Below are 24293 nucleotides of genomic sequence, written 5' to 3'. Positions count from 1 at the left end.
TTTTCAGTCATCCAAATCTCTTAAAATCATGTATATTTTTTTACATTTACTTGATGTTTTTATCTTGTTTCTCTCTAGCTTTTTTTAAAGGGAAAATATTTGAATTTTTATCAATAACCCAATATGAACTTCTTAACAAGAGGGCCTGATATCGTCAAAAAAAAAAAAAAGGCCCGACATAAACAAGAACAAAATGAATGTTGCATAGGAAATATCATGAAGCTGCGTGGACAAGTCGCGGATATTCGCCACACCAGGATAGTCGATAGCACGGACTACCTTAATTGCATCAGATTCCTCAACCTACCGCTGCCCACCAAAACTAACAGCCGCTCTTAGGCCTTGGCGGACTGCACATATCTCCTCAGTGTATAGTGAAAATTCACCGTGTAAACAAGAAGCTATAGCAAGCATCATTACCCCATTTACATCCCTGCCAACAAGCTCCAATGAATCATGGCAAAGAGGCTGATAACAAATAAGAATTTTGTGGAGAGTCTTCGGTAAAAGTGGTAAGAGGGTTTAGGAACTTGAAAATGACTGTAGGTTCAAGTTAGTGCTAGTGTTAAATATCGTTTCTTTAAGAAGATATTTGCTCCACTCTTGGTGATTATGAAATGTGAATCAATATAACGACTACAAGCTTATTATAATAGAACTTCAAATCACAAGTTTCTCGATCTGGTAAGTTCTCTAATTTTTATTTTTTTTTTTGCGGTAAGAACTTGTGATATTATTAAGATAATGATAAGTCATTCATTGCAAGATTTACTAACCAAGAAGAAAAATTTTCAATTTCTAAAACAAAAGAAAAGGGGGAAGAAATAGCAAAAAAAAGTCATGCAATCTCATTCGCCATTCTTCTCACATGAAAAATCTTTGAGCCTTTAAGACTACTATCAAGTAGTAGTCAAACTTAATTTGCAATTGCCACTACAAGAATTTTGGCATACAACAACACACCTACAACAACGATTTTTCACTAAAACCGTTGTCGTATACTTTTTAACAACGGTTTTAGTGAAAACCGTTGTCTTAAGTGTGTTTTTTTAAGCTAAAAGCTGTTGTCTTTGAGCGTTTTTTAGGGTCAAAGATCGTTAGTGTGTTTTTTTGGACAATCGACAACGGTTTTAAAAAACCGTTTTCGGTTAGCGTGCTTTTTTGACAAACAACGGTTTTTTAAAACTGTGACTATATTTACCGTCGCTAATAACGACATTGTTCGTCTAACCGTCATCAATGTTAAATACATGGTTACTAGTGGGCTTGAAGTCTTTTGTGCCGGAAATTCAATTTTCATAACTATATCCCTCAGGTACCTCCGATGTCATCTATATTTTAAGGTGTATCTGAAGTAATTAAGTACATTTATTAATGTCTTATGTAACACGACCGACACACTACATAATATGTTATATAAACTAAATTATGGGCTATATAAAAAATTTCGACAATGTCTCTTTTGTTTGTATAACACCATGAAACACAACAAACATTATATATATAATAATCTATGTACCAACAAAACCAAATCAACATGATTATATTCAAAATTAAGATAAAATAATTGGATATATATGGAGACATCCTCTTCAATTATACCACTAATATCTACCCAATAGAACACATATTACTAATCATATTTACATGCACAATATCATATACACAATATATAGATATTCGTGAATAAGTTCACCATTTTTTTAAAACACCTTTTAATTAACAAAGGTAATCGACATCCTCAATAGGATAATACCATTTATTTGGCTACATCAGTTTGGCACATCTGCGGGCAACCTGACCCCGCTGCTAATGCTCATCTAGCCCCACCTCACTGCGGCGCACAACACACACCAAAAAACAAATCCCAGAGCTACCGAGTGCACACCCTACACAAATACCATCACCGAGCCCTAATCTACGTCGTGGCCGAGCTCGCTGCCGCTGCCCACTTCGCATCCACCGATTTCAAGACTTGTGAAAATTGTAGTTTTTAACTAAACACACACAAAAGAAAGAAAGGATTTTCTGCAAACAAAGAGTAGGTCTGTAGGGATATGTTTATATTATTTTTTCGGATCCTCTAAATCTTAATAACAGTTGCCCAAAATCATGTAAATCTGGTTATCTCAAACAATCTACCGTTGACCACCCCCAATATCTTGGGAGTGCTCCCTTCCGTTAGGACTCAATTTCATATTCAATCAAATTATTAAATTTGAACCTTCAAGAGGTAGTTTGAATGATAAGGTATGGTCGGTCCTTATCAAGAAATCAATGGTTCAATCTCTCCTCGCTTCTGTCATCAAACTTCGAGTTCGTCACATAAGACTTGTCCAATGTGCTTTTACCTGATCAGTATGATTTTCAGACTACTGTATTGACCATTTAAGTTTATTAGAGCACACAAAAAATAGAGGTTGCGAGTTTTCAAAATTTAAAATAATAATAATTAAATTTGAGGCTCAAAACCATCAAATAAACCAAGCCCACTAGGCTCTGGCTCTGGCATCTACTTTTTTTTTTTAATTATTATTAACATCACATTATATAACATATGATAACATTAGCAAATTTAATTTTGTGAAAATCACAAAATATTCCATTAGTTGCAAAGATAAAATATTTACATATACATGAAAGCAAACATGACATTAAAAAGGGAACAAGTGGAATAATATTATTCTTACTTTTAGAATTGGAGGAATTTAATTGGTCAAAAACTTGGAAATTAAACAAAGGAACAACATATTAATATTTCAACCAAAAGTTCTTTTAGAAAAGATATGCCAACTTATGTGGATTGCCATTGGCCGATGGAGCATTGAAACTTTTTGAACGAAGTAGAATAGGCATATACATATAATTAATTAGTCTATATATTCCTATCTTTTTTAAGCTATATTCATATCTTTGTCTGAAGGAGTTCTGTAATAATTTTGAACATTTGAATTTGGTTTCATCAGAAAAGAAAAGTCTTTCGTAGTGAATTCGGGATATAAACAATTGTGTTGATTGTTGATTTAGTATGTCTCCATTTTCGTTTTTTTTTTAATTTTATTGCAATACGTGATGTATCAAATCAAAATCATACGTATTAATATTTTATTTGGATTGAATCATCTGAAATTCATGATTTCGAATTTATGTTCATATATAGTTAAATAATTTAAACAAAAAAACTCAAATTCATCTCTTACTTATTTATATTATAGTTATATTACTCACAATGGATTTTAAGTGAATCAATATTCTAAGAATTTGAAATTCATTGTGACTGATATAATTTGTAGTGTTAATAAGTATGAAGACGCATTTGAATTTCTTTGTTTAAATTATGTAAACAATGAAAATGTATTTCAAAATTATGAATTTCAAATGACTTAATCCAAATGCACTCTGTAGGGCCGAGTGCTTGCCGTTTTAACAAAAATTATAGCTTGTATTAATTGTGTAACTCAAAATTTTGAAACGTATTAAAATTCAATCACCATGTTTTGATTGTTCTATCTCGTAAGGACAATTATTGCACTCAAAACAATCTAATTGAATGAAATAATACATCGAGAATAAATTGTTTTGAGCGCTTGTTATGCAAACACTTTTTCCCTTCAAAATAATACCATGGAATTACACAAGATGCATAAATTATATATAAAAAGTTACATAATTCAGTCTTTGACTCATTGAAAATTACTAATATCCTCCTATCAATTAATCTAAAATTTTAGGTTTTGGTAGTATGTAACAAGATGTGTTTTTTTTATATATATTTTCGAGATGATGATATAGTGTCGGATATTATTGATACGTCTAAAATCATGTTAGCACTCAAACAATTCAGATATAAAAGTGAAAAAAACAAATCATATTATTCAACTATAATTAATTTATGATTACCTATTGATCAAAAACCAGAATAAACCAACGGGACAATTTGGTAATTTTCCCCAACTAATCATCATTTGGGATGAATGGTAGAGTAGACATTTTGCTCATTCTTAAATTTCATTTAATTTGCCGAATAATATTACTCGAACAAATAATACATTGGAGTTTCTTTCAAACATTTTCCCCCTTGAACCGATCCTATACCTCCATAGCTAGAATCTTTACTTCTCATGATTATCCAACCCCGAACCAAGATTTATTCCATTAGGCATAGTTTGAGACACGAGATAATGGAAGTATTGATAAATAATCCTCCTTATCCCATGTTTGAGACCTTTTTAAAAAGCTCATGATTGATATATAATTTTTTAGAATGATAAAATGTCTCTACTATTAGGTGTGATAATTTTAATTTAATGATCAAATACACTATAAATGACTTAATTGTCCTCAATTTATAAATGATTTTTATAAATCTATGCTAGTAGGTAGAAATTAAAATCAAATAAATATTTTTATTTATTTTTATATATATTATGTAATATGATAATTATATAAATAAATTCGAAATAATTATATAAATAATTTTTATAAATATCAATAAAATTATTAGTATAACTCGATTAACCTTAAAAATTGATATTTGACTTGATTCACAAAATCAAGGGCTCAATTATCATATTATATAATATATAAAATTAGGTAAAAATAAATAAATCATGCAAGCACTATCGTCACATGAACAGATAAAAAATATGAACTCAAGCAACAACTTTGAAATTATAAAATTTATTATGATAAGATTAATTTTGTCATTACAATATAATATATAAATTTAATCACTCTTATTAAAATCATACCAAGCATTAAATATAATATTCTACATCTTATTTATCCTTAACTTATCCTTATATTATATATCACATGTTTATCCTATCATGTGTACCAAACTATGCCTTAATGTATATGTGTTAAGATTGGATCTTGAACCTAACTCAACCCCAAAAGCTAGCTCAAAGAGGGAGGATTGTCATATATACAACTTCTAGGTATTTTATACAACCGATGTGAGACAAATAACACACCCCCTTCACGCCCAGGAATGAACATCTGGAGCGTGAAGTTTACAAATGGTGGAACCTGAGCTCTGATACCATGTTAAGATTGGAACTTGAACGTAACTCAATCCCAAAAGTTTGCTCAAGGGGGGAGGATTGTCCAAGCCCATATATACAACTTCCAGGTATTTTATCCAACCGATGTGGGACAACTAACAATAAGCAATGACATATAATATGTCATTGTATATCATTGAATTTCACAATTTCTAAAGAGGATCCTAGTTTATTTTGAAGTAATTATTTTTCAAATGAAATATTATCTCCTTTTGTCTATTATAAAGAAAATTTTAAGTTTTATTTTTAAATTCTAATTTTTGTAATTTTTTAAAAAATAATAAATATACTAATAGGAAAATATATAATTAGATTACGTGCGTGATAAAATTTAAAAAATCATTCTATGAATTAACTTGGATAAGATTTTGCTTCTTTAATTGGTTCAAATTTGATCTACGTGTAAATAACTTGGTGTTTCTTGCACGTTTAGCCCGATCATGTGAACTTTCTTTTCCTTTCCCATTTCCATTCTCGCATATAGCAAGGGGGAAAAGGCAAAGAGATTGCCAGGAAAAACATAAATTTGCAAAAGATTTTAACACAAAAGTTTATGTGAGACCGTCTCACATTTCAATTTTGTGATATCGTGAAAAATATTACTTTTTATATCCAAATTATTATTTCAACTACAAAAATATCATTTTGTTCATTATGTTATGAAAAAATATTGTCTAATATATGCTGATTTGAGTGAAAAGTATTCAACCAATGAAAAATATTACTTTTTATGTTAAAAATGTGATATTTAATTGGAAATATATATATTTTTTTGTTAGTTATGTTTTGAAAAAAATATTAATTAATATTTACTGATTTGAGTTAAAAATATTGTTTTTTATGCCAAAAATATTTTTTTCACTATAGTCATAGACCGAGTCGATCAATCTCACAGATATAGATAGACCGTTTCATAGGATATTGACCCGAGATTTATTCTAGATTGCAAATATTACCATCATAAAATTTCAGATATTTAATTGGAATTTTAATATTTCTGTTGACCGATTAATTAGCATCAAAATTAAAGTTTATTAAGACCATAAATCTAAGTAAAAATCACAAAACTTTAATTTTCTTATATGAAATCCGCCATATATATCTATCTATGATCTATATATCTATCTACCTATCTATTCTGTATTTTCGATATTACATATCCATAATTAATTGTGTTTAACAGGCAAAAGGAATAGAATACGTCTCATTCTTTGGTGACCATTGACCAACTCAATTTATAAAGAAAACTATTTCTAATTAATTTTCCATTTGTAGGAAATACATGTTGTGCTGAATTTTCGTTTTCTTTCGTAAATGATATCCGTGCATACATTTATGTTAATTATTAGCCAGTAAGCAGCATATTACTTAATACACATAATAGCTAATTAAGAACATTAAGTACGTGTACAGATAATTAATTTGAATTTAAGACACAATTATCAAACCTATATAATTATTGATTGTTCAGAAATTAAGTTGAAATGTAAGTACAATGAGTAAACACTATGGAAATATTTACTGTAAAACAATTAATAATTGTATCTTTGGTCCTATAAATTTACCAATTTGATATTTTAGTTATTTATATTGTCAAATTTCAATTTTAATTCATTATTTTTGTTTTAGTTTTTTTATGCGACATCGGTGTTGTGCTAATGTGTGCAGTGTCAAATCAGCACTCTTGATGGAAAATCATAAAGCTCGATCGTAATCCAAAATCCATGTGGTTCTTTCCTTTTTTAATTTTATTTGTGCCAATCTTAATAGGTTCATCTTGCTTGTTTATTTTATAGTTAAAAGTATAATATCACCACTATTTCACATTATCAAAATAGATGAGCCAATGATTAATTATTGTATAGGAATTTTCCATTAAATAAATTTCGTGGAGGGTCGATTCAATGTATTCCGAACCTTTATTCCTCCTAACCCAGAAGAACATTTCTTGCACAATTTCAATAGTTTTATGCTTTACCCTTTTGACTTTCTTTTCATTAAGAATATTACTTCTAAGTTCCAATATTTTATCTAATCCATCCCAATCTCTTTAAATAAACCATTTCGCATTCTTGAAATCCAACTAAAAAAAAAAAGAAAATTTCCCCTTTGAATAGAAAATTTCCATGGCCTTTTCTTGCTTCCCGGACATATTTTCTTGGATTGAAAGCCTTCCCCCAATCCTTCAATGGCAATCCCAATCCATTTCCTTACATCTTTGTCCTTCAAATTCAATACAACCTTCTCTCAAATTATCACTCAACAACTTCAAAAATTCCTCACTATCCCTCTCCATATTTGCGGATTACAATTTTCCAATCTTGCTTTGGACCTCAAAGAACATAACCCTAAAATCCGATTTCAAGATTTTGAGAATAACACAAGATGATGACACAATTTACACTCTTTTAACCAACTTCATTGAATCCATCCTCAAATATTCCCCTAACAAATGCCCATCTTTCCTTAAACTCCCCAAAACACAAAACAACGACCACCTCAAAGACGTCTTCAACTTCACATTTCTTACACTAACTTTCATCGTATGCATCTACGAAGCCCCCAACGACTTACGTTCAGCATGCCTCGAGAGCCTCAAGGATCAACTAGCATGTCCCAAATCCAGAGGGGTGTCTAGGGCTTTGATGAGGATGTTGGGTTCGAACGCCGAGGAGCTATGGATGCGTTCGATGAATCTTGCTATTACGAACTGGATAGCTGAGCTTCGGGCCGCACATGTTGGATTCAAGACTCCTTCACCTTTGTTTTCTTACTCGGTTTCGATGCTAGGGCTTTGGAAAGTTCAGTTGTATTGTCCGGTAATCGCCATGGATGTCGAAAAACGTAGTGATCCCTCGCCCGATGAGCGTTTGTTGTTCTCTTTAAATTATCATCAACTTGAGGGCGTGATTCAGTTGAATTACAAGGTTCGGATTCAAGAGAAGTGGATCGAAGTCATGGTGAATACGGATAACATAAGGTAAATTTTTTTTTTTCACCAAATATATCACGTAATATATAAAGAAAATATATGTTGGGCAATTAAATAAAAAGATATGTTGTTTTCTGATAACGATGGAATAAAAAATTAAATTAAATGAAATTGCATATTGAAAAAGTAAAATAAAAAATAGTGTGAAAATGGTTTCTCTCATTGGTACGTAATTATGAAAGTTAAGATCATTTTCCAAAAATTAATTTAACAAAACACTCTTCCTAAAGCTGTCTTTAAATTTATTTTAAAAAACTTCAAAATATTAATTAAAATAATTACTTTGCATGCTTTTGTTTCAACTTATGTTTTCAAAAAATTGTCAAAACAGCAGCAAACGAGTTTGTTTCAACTTGTTTTCTCTTTTCATTTTTCCTCTGATCATCAGGTGCGATGTCATAAAGCTATTAACAGACACTCTAATGGCGGAACGCGGCGCCGGGACGTCGGAGAAGCACTTCCCCTCCCGAATCGCTTTGCAAATCACACCAACCACCCAATCCAACGTGATCAGCATCTCCGTCAGCAAATCCTCGGACAACCCGCAGCGCGAAATCGGCTTGGAGAAAGCCATCGAAGCCTCGTTCGAGCCCCTCAACACGAACATCGGCCTCAACTTCTCCTCCGCGGAGACCACCACGCTCACCTTAAAGCCGTGGAAGTTCGAGCAATCCGTGTGGGGGAACAGTGGGAAGCTGAACTGGTTCCTGCACGACAGTGCGGACGGGAGAGAGGTTTTCTCGTCGAAGCCATCGAAGTACGCGATGATCCAGCCGAAGGCGTGGTTCAAGAACCGGTATTCGAGCGTCTACCGGCCGTTCACAAGGGAGGGAGGGGTGGTGTTCGCTGGGGATGAGTATGGGGAGAGTGTGAGTTGGAAGGTGGACAAGGGGTGCATGGGAAGGAGTATGGAGTGGGAGATTAAGGGTTGGATTTGGTTGACATATTGGCCAAACAAGCATAGGAGTTTCTACTCGGAGACTAGGAGGTTGGAGTTTAGGGAAATTCTTGAACTCACTCTACTTTAGAAGTTGATGCAATCCACTTTTTTCTCCATATTTCATCTTGTTCTTCTTGATGATGTATTCTATTCATTGTAATTTTATAAATACAGAAAATAAAATAAAATTATTCTCTAAATTAGTCTGTACAGATTTCTTCAAGTGTCTTTTGCAATCACCTCACATGCATTTTATGCATTCAGCATTTATTTTTCTTATCAAATGCAATAGTTATAACATGTCAAAGGAGATAAGTGTTAAATACATTAAAATATAGGTTAGATGAGTACTAGGGGTGGTATACCGCACCGTGTCAAAAATCCTATACCGTATGTTATACCAAAAATTACGGTATATAAAATTCATACCGATACCGTACCGAAATTTCGGTTTTTAAAATATTATATATTTTAAAATTTTTATATATTTTTTCGGTATTCCGGTATATGCCGAAATTTTCAAATGCATACCGTTAGTGTACCGAAAAATTCGGTATTGTTACCGTACCATACTGAAATCTTCGGTATATCGAAAATTCGGTAAATTCGGCATTTTTTCGTTACGGTAATCTCGGTATACCGAAAATTCGATATTTTTTACCACCCTAACGAGTGCAACCCCATTTTTTTTCAAAAAAATTGATCAAAATTTGAACACTAGTTTATAACCGATAGAATGTTGACCTAATTTGCGTATAGAGAATAACACAATTTTGGTTTAGTAAATTGATTTTTTTGGATTTTAATCATTTTTTTGGCCAAAACTTACTGACCCCAACTAAATTTTTTTTTTACATTGATGTTTTTTCCTACCGCCAATAAACATATATTACACGCATTTAAATAAAATCTAAAAAAAAAAAGAGAAAATATGAAGCAAAATGACACTCAAGTATTTCAATATGAGAGAAAAAAAGTTCGTCGTTTTCTTTTGTTTTTTATTAGATAGATTTAATATGTATAATATACGTTATATTTATATGAGTAATGTATGAGAGTGTCGATACTAAAAAACAATATTCGATAGATTTAGTAGTTTCGGACGAAAAATGACCACAAAAAATCTAAGTTATCAAACAAAAATCAAATATTGATAAATTAGATGATTAAAATCCAAAATAGACCAACTTAAATGACTAAAATTATAATTTTTCATCGACTAATACAACAACTGGCCGTGTATTATTAGCTTCTGAAGCACTGCATGCCACAGTATGCTAATGTTATAAAGTAATAGTTATATTTTACTCTGAGGAACTAATTTATTCCAAATTTATAATAAACTATTGTTAGATATATATTTTTATTTTTTAAAAAAAGAAATGTCAACCCCTTAATTTGATCTTTTTTCCCTACAATATTGTTTTAAATATTTTTTGATCAATGATATTTTAGGAAAAACATGTTAAACTCAATTACTCAACTTAAAAAAAAAATTGTATATGAATTTCTGTCCATAAAAGCGTCCAATTTTTTTTATAATGAAGGTGAAAAAAAATAGTATATTTGAGTAAATAATAAATTAAATTTTAGGTCTAAATTTCCACTGGAATTTAATTTTTTATCTAAGAATTTCTTTGCATCAAGAACCAAAGGATAATATTGCAAAAAAGTCGCATTGATGATTATACACGAAGATGAGTAGAAAAGCGTGTTGAAATGGGCTAAAAATAGCACACTGTAAATTGTAGAACCGTAGGGGATCGGGTGAAGAAACTGATGAGAGTGGCGAACATTTCGAAGCAGAGACGAAGCCCATAACCAACTCATTTATCGCAGCTATAAGACGAGAGATTTCCTCTCTGTATTTCGTTCGATCTCTTTGATTTCATCTGGGTTCGATCTCCATGGATTCCGCCGCCGTTAATCACCGCTCTTTCTATTGTAAGTCCCAATTGTTCTCTCTCTTGTAGATTACTGAAACATGGCGTTTTGTGTATGAGCTGAAACTCAGCTTGCATTTTATGATTTGTGTTAAAGATTTGTTATTTCCTCTCCGTCGTTGGTCGTGGCTTTGTTTTCTTTAAGATATACAATGTGATTTTATGCTTATTGTTATTTATCTGTAAACTAAGTGTTGGGGAATGCTGTGATTTGTGTTGAGCTACGCTGGATGCAAATCAAGGAAATTACATTATGATTGGAATATTAGGAGTTATTTATGCTAAATTTTGGATTTGCGAGCTCGGGTGAGCAGGGGCGGAGCCAGGATTCAAAATTACGTGGGGCTGGCTCCGTCTCATACTATATTTAATAAAATAAGTAATTAACTAAAAAATTTAAAATAAAAAATATGTAAACATTGACTTCATGAAACCATAGAACAAGAGTATTTAATACTTTCAAAAACATGGAGCTAAAACACTATTGAAGTTGTGCTCTTCGATTCTTCTTAGAATAAATTGTGCTCTTCGCTTCTTCTTAGAATAAAACTCATTAATTATTAAATCGTTATCAATTTTTCAATCAAATCTTGTTCGATGTAAATTATCACAGAATCTCCGAAAAACTATGCTTCCATCTTGTTACGAAGAGTTGTTTTTACAAGTTTCATTGATGAAAATTCTCGTTCTGGTGTTATTGTAGAACGGGACGAGTTAAAACAAGACGAATCAAGCTTTCAATTAAATAAATATATCAGATTTGATAAATAAGTAAACGACGTAGATAAAAATGTATAAATCACCTGTCAATCAAATCGGAGATTCTTGACAATTAATCTTCAACATAGTTCAGAAATAGTTGACAAATTCTGAAATCTTTCATGGCCAGGAACATCAAGTTTATAGTGATCCAATTACATTCTCAAGTGATGCAAATCTTGTTAATCGAAATCAAGATAATAGAATTTCTCAACAAGTCGATAGATATGATCAACATTAAGAAGCTTAAAGTTTTCTTTAGGTTTCAAAGCACAACTAAGTTTAAGAAATTCAAATGTCTCATCCTTAAATCTATTATTTAGCTCTTCAACTTGAAAATCTATTGTAGCTGTAAATACATTAAATCGATAGTGGTGCTCAACTGTGATTGAATCATTTTTTTGGCAAGAACAGCCTATACCAGATTTTAAAAACTAAAACCAAAATTCCAGTTAAACAAATTGATTTTTTAAATTAATTCAGCTCGATAAGTTATTTGAGTTGAAATCGATATTTGGTTCACTCATAGACTGAATTGATGTATGGCTTTATCTTAATTCCAAAAAGATTTTTCAAATTTTTTACTCTTAAGAATCATTGCGGTCAAAAGCCAAGATCAGTTCACATCATTTTTTAAAACCAACGGTAAAACAAAAAATGATATTGACAAACATCAAAGAATAATATGGACATTAATAGAAAACAAAAAGCTTGATACATCATTTAAGTCATTATGTACGAAATTCAAATCATTGATAAATCATATAATATCACATACTATGATTCACATGAAAATTTTGCGCAATTTCTCAAAATCATTACTTTATTTTTCTCAAAATCAATTCTTATAAATATACACTAGTTCATACTAAAAAAAATTAAAATTCTATAAAATTTTTAGTATTAATAAAAATTAAATAAAGATATAATAAAATATGTAGTAACTGTATAATTGTATTATCATATTAGCTAAATTTAATATATTTGTGTGTTATTGTAAATATAGTCTAAAAATATGTTTGGAACTTAAAGCTAATTTTAAAAATCAACTTCCATTAAGTTCTCCAACCTTTTGAGCAAAATGCGAGCGAATGTCAAATTTGATTATAGGTATTTACAGAAGATCATTTTAAAAAATTACTCATAGTTAACAAATTCTTCAAATTTGCATCATTAAAGTAAAGTTAACAAAACACAAAAATAAGGCAAAAAAAAAATACAGAAAAAAAAATATTTTGTAAGATTTAGGTGGGGCTGGAGCCCACCCTAGCCCAAGGGTGGCTCCGCCCCTGCGGGTGAGTGCTTGCTGTTGTGTATCGTTTCGAAGAACTGAGTGAAAAAATCAGCAAATGTTTTGTAGACATATGAGCTACATAGATTACTTATGTCTAGCTTTTGGTTCGTAAATTTATATGCGTCTTGAACCTTGAGAACCATTTGGATTGTTAAGTTCTGGAATTATTTTACTCACTTATATTTTAGAACGTGCATGATAGCAAATGCAAGCCCAGAAACATAGAATTGATGGTTGTACTTTGGTCCATCCACTTGTCATAGACTTAGGCACCTAAGTTCACTTTGGGCCTTTGCCCGTGACTCTGTCCATGCGAGTACTAGCTAGCAATGTACAAGTAATACAGAAACAGGCTTGGAAGAGTTTGTCTTGTAATTTTCTCAATATCTTAGTAAGCCAGTGTTAGTTGAGCGTCCGCGATATTTAACAAAGTAAACTGCCACCTGTAGTTAATGCTAATCTAACCGCTATCGTCTTCATTTGAACTTCATATTCAATTAATTTTGATGTGATCTTTGTAAACTTGTGGATTCATTTATAGAAATTTTCTATGCAGCTTCCTAAATTCTCCTTGTATCTTAACATTACTTTATTAGCTTAACGTTCATAAACTTGAGTTTCTCTCAATGGAAAGGGAAGTCGAAAAGGGAAATTATGTTAAGAATGAAATTAGATGTTATGTCCTGACCTAAGAGCATTCTGCTGATTTATTATTGTTGGTCTCAAGGTTATTTTTCGGCCTTAATTTTTTGGCTTTTTTTTTAATTTTTCCTGACTTTTACTTAAATAAGCATAACCTTAATCTTTGGTCGACTTGAATCAGTAGCATGTAGAATGTTCTTGGATGTTTGCGGGGGCCTTGTAGTTCATTATGGTTGTTTTATGTTGATTTCTCGTTGTTTTCAGAGGTTTGGGCAAATTAGTACTAACGCAGCTATTTATCCTTTTGAAGTCTACAATTCATTTCCTAGTGTCCAGTTACTTTTATCCTCATAGGCACAAATAGGAAAGATGTTTCATGCATGCTGGTACATAAATTTGTGAAAGGACAGCCTGGATCAACCAAGTGTTTTCTGTATTCAACTGTTTTTCTGATGGTATATCTCAGGTCATTATATATTGGTCCTAGGTAAAAGGATATATGTTCCAATCATGTCTAAAGGTTCAGCTCACCTTATGTTTGAAAAGCTCAAAAGTATCTGAAGCTTCATTTTGAATGCTTGTGTGTGTTTCAGATTCTGTCAGCCCGAGTTCACATTCAAAGGCCACATTCGAAAGACCTGGTATCATTACCGTGAATAATGGTGTCTTCTCCAACTTAAGTAGATTGACCGTGTCTGGTGGGAAGATATTTTCATCCACAAACAGCCGTAGACCAATACTCGTGTCTTGTGTGAAGACCTCTGAAATTGCTCTGGCAGCCAAATCTAATGGTGACTAACTGTTTATATAGTGATAATGAAGAACAAACTATATATGTATATATAGATAGATATATATTTTGTTCTTATCACTATATGGATCCTGCAATTTAGCACTTTAAAAATGTCATGTCGCCAGGTGAACCCAATGGAGCTGTTGTACCAGAAAATCAACAGCCTGGCTTGCTAGAGAAGAAATCACACTCCAGAGCTACTTTTCCCAATGGTTTTGAGGTAAAAAGCTTCATTAATGTTCATCTTCTTGTCTGGAAATGCCCCATCTTACAAGCTTTGGGCATAACTTATCTGTTTCTTTCAATTCACTATAGCTTTCGTTGGAGTTTAGGATGAAGATAAAGACTGAATTTAAAAAAGTTACTTGACAAGGTCGAAGCAGGAAATATTATTTTGGATACAGACACTTGATTCTACATTTCAAAATTTGAAATTTGGAGCGATAATCACGAAAGCACTTTGGGATTCAATTGAACATATTTTTGAAGATTACAGAACAGTTACTGTTGATAGTTTTGTTAGAAAGCAAAGACCATTTCAGAATCCAACTCTTAATGGTCATAACTATGGAGAATGGAGGAAATATTCTGTTCATAATTTATGGTCGTCCTGTCATTGCGCTTTGAGGAAGCACATTCTGGTGATTCTGGGGTTTGGCATACTAGTTTTAAGGAAATTATCTTCTTTTTTCCTGCTTCTTTTGACACATATATGATCTAACATTTATCAGGACCTGCTCAAAGAAGTGTGTGATGAAACACAGATTGCTGAGCTTAAAGTTAAGGTAAATTATGTTAATGTGTAAACTCTGCTGTTTTACTTGCAATAGGATTACAATGTAACTCTGTTCCATCTATAGACCACATAATTACGTAACACTACATCTCTTTTTTCTGAACTTGAAATAAATTACCATGTCACCGAGGTAGTAAAATCGGCAATGGAACCCCCAGAAAGTTCATTTCATCTGTGTTACAGTGCATTTTCGAATTTCAGGTTTTTTATGCATTGGGTAAAGATAAAAGTTTAAGAAACTTGTGAGACTATTCCTCGCGTGACATCGATCTATGTAGAAGAACGAGAATGTTATATTAAGAATTTATCTGGTAGGTTAAGTAATGACTACAGTAACGGTGTATGCAAGATATACGTATGTATCGATTAGTACATATCTTCTCCTGAATGCTCAGCCAGGTGAGATTTTTTTTGCAGTAAACACAAGCAGCATTTGATTCTTGCATTTTTGTCGTGACTGCTGAAATTGAACATTGGTGCGTAGCTATCAACAACTGTAGTGTAGTTGTATTTGCCTGTCTCTAATGTATTTATACACTATTGATATTATTTTTAACCATTAATAGCTTCATTAATAAACATTAAAAATTGCCAATTAAAGAAAAACTAAGGAGTTTGTGGTTATAAATTGTTGTTGTGTGCCTTCGATTAATATACATAAAATTGTCATACACTAATGCCAGTACAGGTCGCAATTGTACGACTTCATGTGTTGGAAATTCATATTTTCATGGATTTTTTTTACCATATGATAGTTTGGGGCCTTTGAAATCCACATGAAGCGTAACATTGGTGTGCCAACAGCCCCTCCCCCTGTTTTTACCCAAGAAACTTTGCCACCTATCCCCAGTAAACCAGTCGATGTGCCAACTAGTGCTCCTCCACCCCCACCTAAATCTTCTGCTGAAAAAGTGAGCCCCTTTACGAATGTCTCTGTCGAGAAGGCAGCCAAATTGGCGGCAATAGAGGCTATTAAATCTGATGGCTATGTTATAGTATCCTCACCCACGGTATGTATAGTACAATCGCTTACATGTGGTTCCATGCACAACAACACATGCTTTCTCACCTTGTTTTAAATATTAGGTTGGTTCATTCAGAAGGGCTAGGACTTTGAAAGGAAAGAAGCAGCCACCAGCTTGTAAAGAGGTACTACCTTCTAACTGATTTTCCATTTTACTTTGAGTTTCAATAAGCAGTTTTTTTCCTTACTTTATCTTTTGCTAGTGTTATTATTCATTTTGATTAGGCAGGTATTAATGATCTTGGATTTTTGTCAGTTTGGCAACTACCAACTTTAGTTATGGCAGTCACATTATTTTTCTTCTTCCCACCCAAACACTCAATTTCTGCAAATCGGAAACAAAATGTGAAGTATTTTGGTTGCAGTTAAACATTCAATTACATATAACTTTTTACCTCTCGGCAGTAGTGATGGTGTGTCTTTTCGCATTATTGCTTGGTTTACTTTTTTCTTAAGTTGTGAGTAGAGAATGAAACGATATCTTGCAGCTTCTAATATTCAACAAGAAATTCCAAGTTCTAAAAATGAAGTTCAAGGGTCTTGGAAGTAATAAAAAGCCTAACTGACAGCTTGCTGTTATTAACTTTGTTCCATATAGTGCGATAGAAGTTAAAGCCCATGATATTGAAGAAACTCAGAGCCCATAACAAGCCCATATAATCTAGGTCCATTACCCATTAGATGTATCTAGATGAAGTTATCGTTGAGTTGGTTGTAACTGAATTTCTGATAAGATTCCAGGTGTCAACGTCTTATGTCTTGAGTCCTCTGTATAAATCGATTCTCAAGTGTAAATGAAATTAAGCAAGAAATGATTTGCACAAGCCTTATTTCTTCTTTTCATCTAAAACTCTGACTTGGTATCAGAGCCGCTCTCATGGCTAACGCCAGCCCCAGTAGTGAGTCTCTCATCCAAACCGAGGTTGCAGCGACTGTCCCAAGCTTCGTGTTCATTAACCCAGCCAACCAGATTAATTCGGTGAAGCTGAGTGACGACAACTTTCTTTTATGGCACCTCCAGATCATTGCTGGAATCCGTGGTTTGGGATTAGAGGATTTCATTCTTGCAGACCCTCCTATCCCTCCCAATGTGATTTCTGAAGATACCATGACCCCATCCAGCAATCCTAAATTTATCACTTGGATTAGACAAGATCAATTATTATTTTCCTTCCTCTTGTCATCTATGACAAAGGCTTTTCAAAGCCAGATGATTGGGTGTGCCACATCTTCCCAACTTTGGCTTCGGGTCTCGAGCTTATTTGCTTCAAGATCGAAGGCGAAGGTAATGCAATATAAGCTACAGTTGCAGACTTTGAAGAAAGGAAATCTAAGTATGAAAGATTATTTGAGTAAAATGAAACACCTCATGGATACTCTAGCCGCATCTGGTCATTCCATCAATGAGGATGATCAACTCCTGTACGTTCTCAGTGGCGTAGGCGTGGAATATGATTCTGTCGTCGTTCACGTGACATCTCGGGTTGATACTTTATCATTATCAGAAGTTGCTGCTCTCCTTCTTGCCCATGAAGGACGCTTGGAATCGCATAACACTAGCACTGACACTCTACCTCATTCAGTGAACACAGTCACACTCCCTCCTCAGAAAAAATCTGAATATTTCTCGTCACCTCGAGGAGCCTATTCTCGTGGTCGAGTTCGTGGAAGGAATACTCGAGGCGGACGCCGTTCTTGGAACAATAATGGTCGATCAATTTGTCAAATATGTGGGATTCCAGGCCATGTAGCAGAAATATGCTATTACAGGTTTGATGCTGAATTTGTTCCTAAATCCGCAACTTTCTTTCGACCACCGTCACAAGGCTCTTTTCCTCCAAGACAGCAAGGTCATCCACGACCTCCTTCGCCAGTCTATCCATATGCAGCTCTAGCCACTACTACTTCTGAATCTGCAGAGGATGAATGGTGATTTCCAGATTCCGGTGCTTCTCACCATGTTACAAATAGCCTTGGCAATCTCACAATTGGCACCGAGTACACTGGAGGTGGTAAGGTTCATATTGGAAATGGCGCAGGTCTGTTCATATCTCACATTGGTGCCTCTAAGTTTAAATCTCCTTCCTCTCGCCCTTTTCGATTAAATAACTTACTCCGAGTTCCTCGCATAACTAAAAACCTTCTAAGTGTTAGTAAGTTTGCCCATGATAATAATGTCTTTTTTGAGTTTTATCCTTCCTTTTGTCTTGTGAAGGATCTAGCCACGCAAGCTGTTCTTCTCCGCGGAATTTTACATGAAGGATTATACAAGTTTACTTTTGGGACACCTCTTGCTGCCGCTTCCCCAAAGCCCACATGTCTACACTCCACCTTTTCAGCCCCATGTTCCACTCTCAATCAACATTCAATCAAAGTTTCTCCAAGTATTCTGGACCAGTGGCACTATAGACTAGGACATCCACCACTTCCTATTGTTAGGCAAATTTTATCCAAATGTAATTTGTTGATTCCAAGAAATGCTATTATACAATCATGTGAAGCTTGTGAACTTGGCAAAAGTCATAAACTACCGTTTCCCAATTCTCAAACACAATTTTCAGAACCTCTTGAACTTATTTTCTCTTATGTTTGGGGTCCTGCACACACTCCTTCACGCAATGGTTTCAAGTATTATGTCAGTTTTGTTGATGCCTTCAGTCGATTTACATGGATATATTTTCTTAAATTTAAATCAGAAGTTGCTCAAGTGTTTTCTCACTTCAAAAATCATGTTGAATTACAACTCAACAAGAAAATCAAAGCTGTTCAATCTGACTGGGGTGGGGAGTTTCAATCCTTAAATACCTTACTTCAAACACATGGGATCACACATAGAGTGTCTTGTCCTTATACCTCAAAACAAAATGGTGTCGTTGAGCGAAAACACCGTCACATAGTCGACACTGGTTTGTCTCTTTTGGCCTATGCATCTATGCCGTTAAGGTTTTGGGATGATGCCTTTTCAACGGCTGTTTATCTCATAAATCGGCTGCCTACTGTTGCTCTTCAGGGACTTATTCCTCTTCAGCGTCTGTTCAACAAACCACCAGATTACTCTTACCTTAGAATATTTGGATGTCTTTGTTTTCCATGCCTTCGTGACTATAATCCTCATAAACTTGACTTTCGTTCCACCCCGTGTACATTTCTTGGCTATAGTGACAAACACAAAGGATATAAATGTCTTAGTGCCACTGGCCGTGTCTTTATTTCCAGACATGTCAAATTTCATGAACACAGCTTCCCTTTCCGCAAGCAGCTTGATGGCTCTAGTTCCACTTCCATACCTCAAACTTCTTCCCCTGCATTTCTTTATTTACCAAAAGTTCCTGCTTCCTCATATTCCTTTAGTTCAGTATCTCCAGCACCTTCACCCCAATATTCCAGCACACAATCTGTTCATCCATCTGCTACTCCGTCCCTTGTCTCTTCCTCCACTGAACAACAAATTGATCTACCATCACCTTCTAATTCTCCTTCCTCCCAAACCACGACATCTGCGCCTATTCCATTGAATCTTCACCCAATGGTGACTCGTTCCAAGGATGGGATTTTTAAACCAAAGGTTCACTTATCTATACATTCAAGCTTCCGAGAACCTTTATCTTTTCAAGAAGCCAGCTCACATCGTGAGTGGTGCAAAGCTATGGAAGTCGAGTATCAAGCTTTAATGCAGAATCATACATGGACTCTTGTTGAGCCACCCTCTTCTTTACCTATCATTGGTTGTAAATGGGTTTTTAAGCTCAAAACTCATCCAGATGGTTCTGTTGCTCGATACAAAGCCCGTCTTGTCGCAAAAGGCTACTCTCAGACCCCGGGGCTTGATTACAAAGAAACATTCAGTCCAGTTGTGAAACCCACAACCATTAGACTTGTTCTATCTGTTGTTGTTTCCAAAGGCTGGAGAATTCAACAGGTTGATGTCAATAATGCCTTTCTACACGGTCAACTTACTGAGCTTGTGTATATGCGTCAATCTCAGGGCTTCGAAGTTCCAAATAAAACGTCCCCTCTAGTGTGCAGATTGAATAAAGCTATCTATGGGCTCAAGCAGGCCCCGAGAGCTTGGTTTGAACGTCTCTGCCACACCCTTAAGCTTATGGGGTTTGTCGAATCAAAAGCTGATGCCTCATTATTTGTTAAGACTCATGGTGGCTTTGTGATTTATGTGTTGATTTATGTTGACGATATTCTAATTACAGGGAGTGATACTACTCAAGTCCGATCTCTTATCACAGCTCTACACAATCAGTTTTCTCTTAAGGATTTGGGAGATGTGAGTTATTTCTTGGGCATTGAAGTTTGTAGATCACTTGATAATTCCATAACTCTTACTCAGGCTAAGTATGCGCAAGATTTGCTTCTTCGTACTAAGATGAGTAACGCTAAAGCTTTGCCAACTCCAATGACTTCGGGTCTCAAATTATCTTCCAAAGATGGTGATCCATTTGATGATGTTAAACTTTATCGTAGTACTGTGGGTGCACTTCAATATCTGACTATCACTCGACCAGACATTTCCTTTAGCGTCAACAAAGTATGTCAGTTTATGCAAGCTCCCTCACACTCTCACTGGAAAGCGGTAAAACGTATTTTACGTTACTTAACTGGTACACTTGGATATGGTATTCGCATCAATCCTTGCTCAGCCTTTACTTTACAAGGTTTCTGTGATGCTGATTGGGGAAGTGACCCTGATGATCGTCGGTCCACTTCTGGCTTTTGTTGGTTTTTTGGGTCTTCACCAATTTCTTGGAGCTCCAAGAACCAGTCTATTGTGTCCAGATCCAGTACTGAAGCCGAATATAGAAGCGTTGCTAATGCCACATCCGAACTACTATGGCTTCAGTCTCTTCTTTCTGAGTTACATGTTATTGTCTCCAGTCCACCTATTCTTTGGTGTGATAATCTCAGCACCATTGCCCTTACTGCCAATCCTGTCCTACATGCCAGAACCAAGCACTTAGAACTTGATCTGCATTTTGTCCGAGAAAAAGTTCTGGCCAAGCACCTTTCAGTCCGTCATGTTCCTTCAATTGATCAAATAGCAGACATGCTTACTAAACCATTGTCAGCAATGATGTTTCATCGTCTTCGGTCCAAGCTTTGTGTGGCTCCTCATCCCCCACAAAGCTTGAGGGGGCCAGTTAAAGCCCATGATATTGAAGAAACTCAGAGCCCATAACAAGCCCATATAATCTAGGTCCATTACCCATTAGATGTATCTAGATGAAGTTATCGTTGAGTTGGTTGTAACTGAATTTCTGATAAGATTCCAGGTGTCAACGTCTTATGTCTTGAGTCCTCTGTATAAATCGATTCTCAAGTGTAAATGAAATTAAGCAAGAAATGATTTGCACAAGCCTTATTTCTTCTTTTCATCTAAAACTCTGACTATAGAAAGTTCTAATCTTTATGAATCGCATAGTACATTACCTTGTGGATGGAATTCTGTATTTTGTCGTCTCTAGTGACCCTGTGCTACAGGACCTCTACTGGTTTATGCCTTGTTGAGTGTGAACCTTAGTTGGAGGGATTACATTGTCTTTTTAATATTGTTTCTTCTTGCTTCCTATGTACATAAGGGCTTTGCCTCAAGTTTTTGAAATCTCTTACTAGGGCATTGCAATAGTGAAGTGCTCCATTGTAATCCTTGTAATGACATTTGCATGTATCATATGAACTTTAATCGGATTTTGAATATAGGGTGATGTGATCAAGGAGGGACAAGTGATAGGGTTTTTGGATCAGTTCGGCACGGAACTTCCTGTCAAAGTGAGCCTTATTTTCTATTTTCCAAAATGTAACTCTACTTTCACGATGATATACTAACGATTTTTCCTCTTTGTTTTTTGGTCATCCTGGAAATAATCTTTGAGCAGACGGATGTTGCTGGGGAAGTTTTGAAGGTTCTCTTCAATGATGGAGGTATGATGGCTTGCACAGTTTCCTTTCCCATGATTTTTAAGTTCTACGAAAATTTCATCCATTAATTTTCTCATGATTGGCTAATAAATCTGATGTAAGTTCAACCGATAGTCAAAGATTTCCTGCTTAAAATTCTGGTTCAGATGGAAGCACTCAGCTTCAAATGAGGTTGCAGAAAAAATGTCATATTTTTCGGATAGAGGTTTGCATGATCATTGCAATTTGCGGAGTAAAAGAACTTGTGAATTGATGTGGTGGGATATTTTCTTTTCAAGTGGAACTAGGGGAAAATTATTTGCATATATATCATTATCTTACCAATTAATCAGCTGGAAAAGTTCAGCTTTCTTGTTGGGAAGATAGTGCAATTTGCAACTTAAGTTTGGTGTGCTCATCCTGATAAGCTCTACTCTCATCTTTTCAGACATAATTTACCTACAAACCTAATTCATTCACATGGTATAGCCTTCCAACTTTACAAAATGAAAAGAGTTTTACTCGAATTACTGTAGGATAGTACGAATTGTATTGTTGAATGTCTAGATATAGAACTTATAAATAAAATTTTCAAATTTTATGATGATTTCGCATGTGTCATGCCACATACGCATGGTTGAATATTTTGAATGTATAAATATTGTTTCAATGAATACGTATTTCATTGACAATATCTTATTTTGAACGTATAAATATTTTCGAAATGAGTTTGCATTTGATTGACAATATCTTTTAACTGATCATGATTAATACATTGATTTTTTTATTTATTTTTTATCCCTGTACCATTTGTAACAAGGAGACATAAGCCAAAACAAGAATCAGTATGACGGCTCATCGACGACTCTTCTTATCGTTTAATCTGTTTATGCATATGCAGAAGCTGTAGGTTATGGAGATCCCCTCATCGCTGTCTTGCCATCATTTCCTGGTATCAAGTAAGTCGCACGATGAAATAGCTTTCATTTAGTCTTCACGGGATCATGATGATTCCTGCAAAATTTTCTGTTGTCTCATTTTCGACAAGTATTCGGCGCCTGTTGTTTCCGGTGATGTAAACTGATCCATAATTTGATTTCGAGTGGAAGTGAGCTGCAGTGGACGTTTGAATTCTTGTTTAATGAGTTTCTGTAGAATTTTCTTTTTGTATAAATAATCAATCCATGAAATAAAGATGAGAAAATCTCTTATTTATGATAATAATTTTCATTTCATTGTATGGTTTTGAACAAAATTTTCGATGAGTGAAATCTGCAGCCCAACTTACCGTCCGCCTAAGCCCTATATACTTAATTTCTGTATTACACAGAAAATATAGCAATTCAAAATCGTATGTTTCGTAATTTCATTGAAATTGATATTAAACACACTCGTATATTACGAATTTATTCCGGCTCTAAATATATATTATTTCCAAATCTAGCTTTAATATATATTTTTTTTAAAAAAATTAGATTAATTTGTAACCCAAAATTTAAACTTTTGTAATAGATACATGTTCTTGGGTGGAAATGCGTCTTTATGCAAAAATTATTGTAGTTCTTTATAATTCACCGTAGTTTTATCTGGATTTGTCCTCTATTTACAATAAAAATTAATATTTTTTATGAATTACTCAAATATAGAATAAAAATTAATGATTATTATATAAAATTCAATAAACCAAACTTCAACTTAAGTTAGATTCAACCGAGTATCGAGAAATTTACATGTCATGCGACAGAATTTGAGACGGATTCTAATTATATAAATTAAAAAATTAGACGAAATTTTTTGGTATTTTTCATTATATATGACAAAATATGATTATATCGAAAATATAATCATTTATAGTATTTATTATAAATAAAAATTAATGGTAACTAATATTTATATGAAGAGAATCTAGATAGTTCATTAGATTAAAAAAAAGTTGGGAGTAGGATAACAATTTATAGAATAACAACGTTAGCTATTTTAAAATTTAATTATATTTTAAAATTTAATTTGAACGGAGGATACTTTTTTACATTAAGATTTTTCTTTTAAAAATTATTATTAAAAAAAATTACTAACATAATTATTTTAATAAATTTTTATTTAATATCTAAACATTATTTTATATTTTATCACTACC

General features: G+C 33.8%; 2 protein-coding genes across 2 annotated transcripts; both read left to right on the top strand.

The window, feature by feature from the left end:
- The first annotated feature begins 7138 nt into the window (after positions 1 to 7138).
- Positions 7139 to 9237, top strand: LOC142525456 (uncharacterized). The gene is made up of 2 exons (XM_075629754.1): positions 7139 to 8046; positions 8447 to 9237. Exons 1-2 carry the CDS (start codon positions 7193 to 7195, stop codon positions 9084 to 9086), a joined length of 1494 nt encoding a protein of 497 aa, XP_075485869.1. The 5' UTR covers positions 7139 to 7192; the 3' UTR covers positions 9087 to 9237.
- Positions 9238 to 10729: 1492 nt separating this feature from the next.
- Positions 10730 to 23390, top strand: LOC142525031 (uncharacterized). Its single transcript, XM_075629199.1, has 9 exons — positions 10730 to 10942; positions 14230 to 14427; positions 14555 to 14649; positions 15161 to 15214; positions 15981 to 16235; positions 16312 to 16374; positions 21959 to 22027; positions 22135 to 22180; positions 23058 to 23390. The coding sequence occupies exons 1-9, from the start codon at positions 10906 to 10908 to the stop codon at positions 23117 to 23119; spliced, it is 879 nt and encodes a 292-aa protein (XP_075485314.1). The 5' UTR covers positions 10730 to 10905; the 3' UTR covers positions 23120 to 23390.
- The last annotated feature ends 903 nt before the right edge of the window (positions 23391 to 24293 follow it).

Source organism: Primulina tabacum, chromosome 14 (assembly GCF_025594145.1).
Source record: "Primulina tabacum isolate GXHZ01 chromosome 14, ASM2559414v2, whole genome shotgun sequence".
NCBI classification, from domain to species: Eukaryota; Viridiplantae; Streptophyta; class Magnoliopsida; order Lamiales; family Gesneriaceae; genus Primulina; species Primulina tabacum.
Note: the sequence above shows the minus strand (reverse complement) of the source record. Positions and strands in the feature narration are given on the sequence as shown.